The following is a 9,355-nucleotide window of genomic DNA, read 5'->3' as shown; positions in this document are numbered from 1 at the left end:
TTAATATCTATCATATTATATAAAAAAAAATCTCCAACGTAGCAAACATATTTTTTAACTCAACATACTACCAAAGGATGCTCTAGATTGAGCCAAGATACAAGAGTTACCTACAAAGTTACATAAGGCTTCTAGTCAAAGAAAATCCTACAAGTGATAGTAAGCATTTACAGCTTTTTACTCTTCTGCACTCCTACCACAAGTCATTGGAACTCAAAAAAGACAACAACAACAACACAACATAATTCGAGAATATTCCACTTTTCTCTATACAAACACAGAAAAATCTAACACATACTAGATTGTATGCATACTTATTATATTGTAACGAACTTCAATGAAATTTTAGTGATATAATCATATTCATGTTAAGTTACTTTTACAATGCCACATCAAAGCGAAAAAAGATGAGGGGAGAAAAAGGTCAGCCGAACTGAATATTGCACTTTGATGAAAGTCTGGGGAGAGCCAGCAGATTAGCTCGCAAGAACTCACTGTTGTTTTCGTTGTCCGCATCAACACCAACTTTCACAGTTTCAAGACATTTCAACTTCCCCAAGAAATGTCTCATCTGTTTCAGCTCTAGAAAAGAACCTCCATACTCTGAAATCTCTAGCACCTTCACTTCACATGTCCATAAACAACATAATTTCTCCTCCTCCTTGACAATCTTCCTCTTCGTTTTCTCATTCTTATGCTTCTTAGGGATGCAAGCGCATGCATCTCCGCATCTATTTGTTACTCTGTGCACAAGACCCTGAAACCAGAGACCAATTTGACATGTTTAACGGCAGAAACAACAAAAAAAAAAAAAAAAGTATTTCAATAAGGGAACTGAACATACCTTGATGACTAAAGTCTGTAGATTTGGACAAATCTTGAGGAGAAGTGGCATTACTTGCCAACCTTTATCCTTGTTACTCTCAATAGATAAATTAAGGAGGTTGTTGAACATCGGCATGGATTCACAGCAGAAATGAAACGCCTGAACCAAAAACCATATAGAAGTGAGAAACCTTGCTAGCTAGCAGTAGATTAATTATAGTCCTACACAAACCAAAACACAATCAATAGAAAAAGAAGAAGAACTGACCTCAAGGGAATCGGGAGACAAGTGAAGGGTTGTAATGTGGCTTATACCCGCAACTAGTTTTGTTACATCGCCAAATATAGCCTCCTTTGGTTCATCATCATCGTCATCGTCATCAGAATAATCATAATCATTAGTTGAGTCCCATAATCTGAGACTCAGACGGGCTTCGACAAGCAAATCCAAATCAGTAAACTGATAATTTTCGAAGACATAACTCGAATAGTCAAGGTACACAAGACTTGGTGCTTCAAGATAAGCTACTTCGTGATCTTCTTTAGAACCGGGAAGATTGAGAAAAAGCACAAGTCGCTTGATGGATGCACTTTCCACACCCGTACCGCAACATGGTGTATCCCAAGGATCAGCGTCACATATGAACAGTTCTTCGAGGACAGGGCAGCCATCGACGAGCTGACAATAGTTGGGATGGTCAAGCCTTGAAACTGATAATAGAGAAAGTGATTTGAGCGCAGGGAAAAACACACGCTCAGCTTCAAGAGAATATACACCGGATAGTGTGAGCTTGACCAGTGTATTGCTCGTGAAAAACTCTGTCTCTATATCAACACAAGAATAGCGTCTATCGGCGTGCAAGTGTAGTTCCAATAAACCAAGTTCCATGGCAGTGAAAATCCAACGTTGGTATGCATCTACACAGCCACGTCTAGGCTCATGACACAGAGAGAACTTCTTGATGTGAGAATTGCCTAACAGAGTCAATGCCTTGTCTACGAAATCCGAAAAGCGATCTGAACCATTTTCAGCTTCTTCTTCATTGGGATACACAACCATCGACTCATCAAAACAAAGGTTGTCTACAAGACCCAGCAGATTCCTCCACCTCTTGGACAGAACCGATGTCGAAGCAGCCACTTTTGTCGGAAGCAAAGACAAGATTTTGCCAAGAATCTCATCTGGCAAATTGCTTATCGAATCTCTAGCAGAACTTCTCATAGCCATAAGATTTGTTTGTACCTAATACAACTCGATGTTCCTCCTATTGAATTGAAGCCTTCGAATCCTAACCCAGAATCAAAGATGGATCCTTTAAATCGAAGGAGAGAGTAATTCAGGAAGAGAAACGCAAAAGACAAACCTTCGACGGCAGAGGAGACGAGAAAGATCGAAAACAGCTTTGCTTGGCGATGGAATTTGAGACAAAAGCTTTTCTATAACCTATAAATAAAAAAATTCCTTTTTTTTCCCTCGTTGATTTACAACTTTTCGATCACACACAACACTCTTGTTTTTTGATGCCAATGTTTGTAGTTAATAGTTTCCTGTTTTTTTTGTAGACTAACTATCAGTTTCCAGTTTTTCAAATTTTATATGATTTCTTTGTGATTGCAGATATTATGTAGCTTATGATCCTCACAAATCAAATCATAGAATGTTTCGAGATTGTGAACAAAAGTGGAAACATGTAAAATCTGAATCTTTCCATGAAAATTCCAGGGGGAGAGACCAGCAACATGGTAATGGTTGATGAACAATATGTTGACTCAACTAAATAAGGAGTGAGGGATCTTACTTTTATTTTCTTGAGGTGAAGAAGGTTGTGTGAATTAAGAGACCGTGTTCACTTTGCTGCAGCGGCAAGAGCCTCAAGGCATACGTGGTAAGGGGAACCACCACACTCAAAGGCCAACTTTGTGATCCCTTTATCCAAGCAATATTTTGCTATAACTTGCCCAATTTTCTTTGCTACCTCCTACTCAACTCAATATCAAAGAGAGATATATACCAATTTTCAAATGCGGGTAATAAGATGAACTTACTATACGTATGGTCCATACTCCATAGTTGTATCGTCAAACTCGTCAGAGATAGGTTTTGGTTTTGTGGAGGCCAGAAGCTTGGATGTGCATCAAAAGTGATAAGTTGAATGGAGAAAGACCTTTCGTAACAAAAGTGATGAAGACTTTCTAGTCTAACTCCATATCAGATCCAAAGCATCCCTACAAACCAAAAAGAAAAATCTATGCATTCTCCATACCAACAACATCAAAGGCTAAAAGACACTGGTAACCTGAAAAGCAAAGACAATGGATAAGGTTATACCTCATAAGGAAGGGATCCTTCTGGTCAATGAAGGGAACGACCTCAATGGGGTCATGGATGTGGAAAAAACTGCTAAAGTATCGTGAGCTTGCTGCTGGGTTTGTTAGAAAAGAAGTGCGAAATGGGAAGGACATATCTCTTTTTGGTTTGATAATTGGTCTCCATTGGGGAAACTTATAGACCTCACGGGTCAAATAGGATGTATCGATATGGGGATAACTCTTCATTCTACATTATCAGAAGTAATTGAAAACCATAGAAGGAGGAGGCACATGATAGACAATTTCAATAACATTAAAGCAGTGATAGACGAGGTCCAAAACAGTTCAAAACAATATGTTTTGACACCAACTAACAGCCCTTAAAACAACATTTTAAGTCCAAAAGAACACGGATTAACAAGATCAATTACAAGAACATAAGGCTGTCTGGTTTCTTCATGCCACACCTAAATACACATTTATAACATAGCTTGCGACAAGGAACCGTCTAACTACCGTAGACAGAATAGCAAACTGGCAAGTGGGAGCAAAAATATCTTGTGTTTTGTGCGATGATCCGATCAAAGACATGAATATCTCTTCTTTACATGTTGCTATGCCGAGGAGATATGGTCAGGAGTGAGCCGTGAGCTCCTAGGCCAGAAGTTCACCACCAGATGGAGAGATATACACAAAACTCTCATAGATGAGTCTTGGGGACGATAAGCCTATTCTTAACAAGGTATGCTTTCCAGCTTGCAATCTACTCTATATGGAGGAAGCGAAACAACATGAGGCATGGAGAAACACCATTACCACCAGCGCATATGCTTCAAAATCTCGACAAACAAGTTCGAAATCGGATCTCCTCGATACGTGAGCAAGGAGATAGAAGATACAATGGATGTATGGAAGCTTGGGTTGCTTCAAGATAAGCTAAAAGGGCTAGTAGTTCTATGACTTGTATGCAAAACTTTTAACCAAATGATGCATTTGATGTAAAAAGTTTTTTTCGAATAAATTTTACATTTTATTCCAAAAAAAAAAATTGAGGGCAATGTAGGAAAGATGAACTATATTATATCAAGTTGTATAAAATTTCGTATGCATAATTTTTTTTTTCTTTTAATTTGAATAGATCATATATTGATAAGGTAAAAAAACTTTACAGACATCTTGCATTTATGCAAGAGTACAAGAGTAACCACAGAAGGATTCACAAAACAAGCATACATCAAACTGGCCAAAAACATTAGTTAGTTTATAGTTGATAATTTGGTTTGAGTTTATTATTTGGTTTGATTCGTAATAGTTGATCCTCTAATCCAAAGTTCAAATCCTATCTTTGCACCCCTTTTATTTAAAAATTTAAAATTTTTTGTGAAAATGAAAAATTTAATATGAGTCCAAAAACATAATTCGAAGTGTCCTGTCTCTTTATCATATCTATTTGGTATGTACTTTTTTTTGTTATTTATAACAAATTTAAAAGTCCTAAAAAGTATTTCAAAGATTCACAATTTTGTACTGTTTTTGATTAAAAATATTCTTTAAGTAATTTCTTTACTTATAACCATTTTTGTACTGTTTTTTATTAAAAGTAAGCCATTATTAAATCCAAACAATTCTTTTCTCCCTGTTTCAAGTTTTCATAGAACATGAGCATTGGTCAATACCCACGACACCAAAGATTCCAGTTTTCTTATTGCTGGTCAAATAATCCATAACAAGATGTCAACATGATCCTACTTAATTCGAGATCAAACATCTTTGGCCACACTATCTTCATCTTTTGCCACACCTTTAGGCGCTGCTTCCACATCCTCATCATCTTCTTCCACACCCTCAGGAGCTGCTTCTACATCCTCAGCATTTTGTTCTGCTATTTGTTCCTCATCTCCAAGTTTTCCCTAGAGAACCATAAACACGGCTATGATGATAACTGTGGCATCAATAATCCTGATTTTGGAAAAGAAAGACAATCATAGCTATACTAACCTTCCCAAATACATCTCCTCATCCGGAATACCCAAACTAATACCGAGGGTGATAAGTACCTTGATCGACTAGAACATTGATAGAAATGTGTGGCCTATTACTTTTGCCAACCACCAGGACCCGTAGTACTCTGCAACTAAATAACATCCCTGTAATGTAGAAAGACAATTTAGTTAATATGAGGTAGTAAACCCCCAAAAATAAAGAGAGCGAAATATGTGCAATAACACTTACTCCAAACATTATTGTAAAACGATATTTGATGTTTAAGCTCTTGACAACCAAACGTATTAACCTCAATAACCTCTTTATTAGTTTAAGAAAATCTCTCAAAACTTAAACTCTCTCACAATCTTATGCCATTACTCGACATCTCTATTTATACAAGAAGTACAAATCCTAATTCTATAAGGACTCATAATATATTGGATAACTCCCAATATATTTAACTTTATCTCTTAACAACCTTATCTCTTAATAACCATAACTCGGTTTAGGATTACTTCTTCTCCAAGATATCTTCAAGCTTAACCAACATTCTCCCTCCTAAGCTTGAAGTCACTTCCACTCATATCTCTTACACCAATAAGTTCACGCATCTCCTTGAACTTGATCCTCCCAAGCGCCTTAGTCAAAATGTCGGCCTTTTGCTCATCACCAGGTACATGCTCGACTTCCACTAATCCATTCTCCACGCACTCTCTTATGAAATGGTACCGTTTGTGAATGTGTTTGCTTCGACCGTGAAACACCGGATTTTTCGTAAGAGCAATTGCCGATTGATTGTCTATTCGAATGATGACTTTCTCACATGTTGACTCCATGATTTCACTAAGCAAGTCTTGAAGCCATATCGCCTGTCTTGCTGCCTCCGTAGCTGCCATAAATTCAGCTTCACATGACGAAAGTGCCACAGTTTCTTGCTTGTGAGAGCACCAAGAGATCAAGCTCCCACCAAGATAGAACACATGTCCAGTCGTGCTCTTTCCATCATCCGGATCTTCATTATCACTACTATCGCTATACCCGATCAGCTTTGACTCCTTTAAAGATGCTCTCGGATAGACAAGTCCAAGTATAGTACTCCCTTTCAAATACCTTAGACATTGCTTCATTGCAGCTCCATGTGATTCCTTAGGGTTTTGCATATACCGACTTAACACTCCTACACAATAAGATAAATCGGGTCTTGTGTGAAGCAAGTAACGAAGACAACCTATATTTCTTCGGTAGCTAGTAGCATCAATGTCCTTTTCTTCTAACGCCTTAGACAGTTTCAGGCCAGCCTCCATTGGTATATGAGTCAAGTTACACTTCATCATTTCAGCTTCCTCCAAAATTTTCAAAGCATAGCGCTTTTGGTTTAAAGTTATTCCCTCCTTGTTTTGACAGACTTCAATTCCAAGGTAGTAGGTTAACTTACCAAGATCACTCATCTCAAACCTAGACGCCATTTCCTTCTTGAATTCTTCTATAACTTTAAGATTTGTCCCCGAGACGAATAAATCGTCGACGTACACCGCAATAAGAAGAACATCTTGATTCACCTTTTTCCTATACACCGAAGGTTCTTTAGAGCATCTCTCAAATTTCAGTTCCTTAAGAACTTGATTCAACTTCTCATTCCATGCTCTAGGAGCTTGCTTTAAACTGTACAGAGCCTTCTTGAGCTTGTAGACCTTTTCTTCACATCCTTTTTCTTCAAAGCCTTCCGGTTGAGTTACATAGATAGTTTCCTTTAGCTCGCCATTGAGAAATGCTGTCTTGACATCGAGATGATGTATCTCCCATCCTTTTGAAGCTGCGAGACTAATAAGGAGACGTATTGTTTCAATTCTTGCTACCGGAGCAAACACATCTTCAAAGTCGATTCCATATCTTTGCACATATCCCTTAGCCACAAGCCTAGCCTTGTATTTATTAATACTTCCATCGGAATTTCTTTTGAGTTTAAAAATCCACTTTAGACCTATTGGCTTGGCTTCTCTTGGACATTCAACAAGATCCCAAGTGTGATTCTTTGTAATGGAGTGAATCTCGTCTTCGCATGCAAGCATCCATTTTTCCGATTCTCTTGCTTCATAGAAGTTTCTAGGCTCATCATTCAAGTACATGAGTAGGTGTTCTCCTTCTTCCTCAGCTAGCAACACGTAGTCCTTTAGGTATTTAGGCTTGTTAACTTCCCTTTGTGATCTCCTTAATGCGGGTACTTGATCTTCAGCGTCATCTTCTCCACTTTCAGAGTTGTTGTTTTCTTCATGATTCTCACTATTCTCATTCACCTCCTCTGTTTCTCCATTATTTCCTTCGACCTCTTCTTCTTCATTGACTTGATTTGTTCTTTGAATGCCATGATTCCCAAAGATCCCAAAATTAATTTTGAGTTCTTTGTTTAGCTCATCAATACTCTGTCTCCAGTTCCATCCTTTTGATTCATCAAAAACCACTTCTCTACTCACCACTGCCTTACGTGTTTGTGGATCGTATAAGCGATACGCCTTGGATCCTTGTTCTGTGCCTAGATGTACCAACACTCGTGATCTATCATCTAGTTTCTTTAAGTGAGATGACTCTGTTTTTGTGTATGCAATGCAACCAAACACACGTAGATGATTAATGTTGGGCTTCTTAGAACGAAACATTTCATATGGTGTCTTGTTCTTGAGAGCTCTTGTGGCAACTCTGTTGATCAAGTACGTCGAGTGTCTTGTTGCTTCTCCCCAGAGAAAATTCGGAACACACATGTGCTTTAGTATACTCCAAGTCATTTCCATTAAAGTTCTGTTGCGCCTTTCTACAACTCCGTTTTGTTGAGGAGTATACGGAGCTGTCAAGTGTCGTCTTATACCCGAGCAATCACAAAACTCATTGAATTCTTGTGACACAAATTCACCTCCTCTGTCAGTCCTAAAGGTTTGTATTCTTTTCCCAGATTCTTGTTCTACCAAGCTCTTGAATTTCTTGAATTTGTTGAATGCATCACTCTTCTCTTTTAACAACGCTGTCCACATGTATCGAGTATGATCATCGATGAGAACAAACACATATCTATTTCCAGCCATAGTACTCGGAGTTATTGGACCACAAAGATCGCCGTGTATTAGTTCAAGAATTTCGGTTGCTCGATAAGTAGTAGCTTGCGGGAAAACTTGTCTTGCTTGCTTTCCAAGTAAGCATGAACTACATACTTCTTTCTCAAAATCTATCTTCGGAACTCCTATCACAAGCTCTCTTTGTGCCATTAGTCTCATTGTGTTGAGGTTCACATGTCCTAGCCTTGCATGCCACAAGCTTGAATCGATTCTTGAATGAAGGCACATTGTATCCTTTAGTCCCATTCTTACCTTATACAAGCGATTTCTTGATCTTTTTGCTTGAACAATTAGCTTACCATTTTGATCATGCATTGTCAGCTCTTCTCCTTTCATTCTCACATCACTTCCAGCTTCTGTAGCTTGTCCAAGACTAATGATATTGCTCTTAAGATCGGGAATGAAATAAACATCAACCATTGTTCTTGCTTCTCCGTTTCTATCAACAAATTCAATCGATCCCTTGCCTTTGATATCTATTCTCGAGTCGTCACCAAACCTCACTTTCCCGGTAATAGATTGATCTATACTTGAAAAATACCTTCGATCTCCAGTCATATGGTTGCTAGCACCATTGTCAAGGTACCATACATTCTCTTCTCCGGATTTTTCTTCATATTTCCTTGGTACAACTTTTCCTTCGTTAAGAAATACTACCTCATGTATCATAAGCTCATCCGCCTCCGTTGTACTCTTGTTATCACTCTCTTGCACTTCTTGAAGCTTGAGGAGACGATCCGGGCAGTTGCTAGCAAAGTGACCTGTTTTGTCACAGCGATAACAAACAATGTTCGAATTGTCTCTTCCTCCACCGAAGCGTCCCCTACCTCTCCCTCTATAGAAACGTCCTCCACGACCTCTGCTTCTATATTCACCATTGTATTCTCTGTTGGATTGAGAATCAGCATTCGCATACATTAACTTGCTTTGATCCACTTGATCATCTTCTTCTTCACAAACACGATCCTCATAGGTCTTTAGGCGTCCAATGATGTCTTCAAAGCTTGTGTTCTTAAGATCCAAGACTTGTTCAAGTGCAGCCACAATGTGAATGTACTTCTTTCGAGGAAGACTCTTAAGAAACTTCTTGACAAGCTTAGTTTCTGCAATTTCTTCTCCTAGTGACGATG

The 9,355-nt window shown here is 38.4% G+C and overlaps 1 protein-coding gene across 2 annotated transcripts; it reads right to left on the bottom strand.

The window, feature by feature from the left end:
* Positions 1 to 245: 245 nt before the first annotated feature.
* Positions 246 to 2,510, bottom strand: LOC9327461 (F-box/LRR-repeat protein At1g48400). Of its 2 annotated transcripts, XM_021015095.1 has the most exons (4): positions 2,190 to 2,510; positions 1,094 to 2,114; positions 845 to 985; positions 246 to 757 (listed from the first exon to the last, which is right to left on the bottom strand). In XM_021015095.1, exons 2-4 carry the CDS (start codon positions 2,051 to 2,053, stop codon positions 425 to 427), a joined length of 1,434 nt encoding a protein of 477 aa, XP_020870754.1. In that variant the 5' UTR covers positions 2,054 to 2,114; positions 2,190 to 2,510; the 3' UTR covers positions 246 to 424. The 2 variants fall into 2 exon arrangements, with proteins under 2 accessions (XP_020870754.1, XP_020870753.1); XM_021015094.1 differs by having other exon boundaries at positions 1,094 to 2,510.
* Positions 2,511 to 9,355: the final 6,845 nt, after the last annotated feature.

Source organism: Arabidopsis lyrata, assembly GCF_000004255.2.
Source record: "Arabidopsis lyrata subsp. lyrata unplaced genomic scaffold ARALYscaffold_1, whole genome shotgun sequence".
Lineage (NCBI taxonomy): Eukaryota > Viridiplantae > Streptophyta > Magnoliopsida > Brassicales > Brassicaceae > Arabidopsis > Arabidopsis lyrata.
The sequence above is the reverse complement of the archived record's forward strand: the minus strand, read 5'-3'. Positions and strand labels throughout refer to the sequence as shown.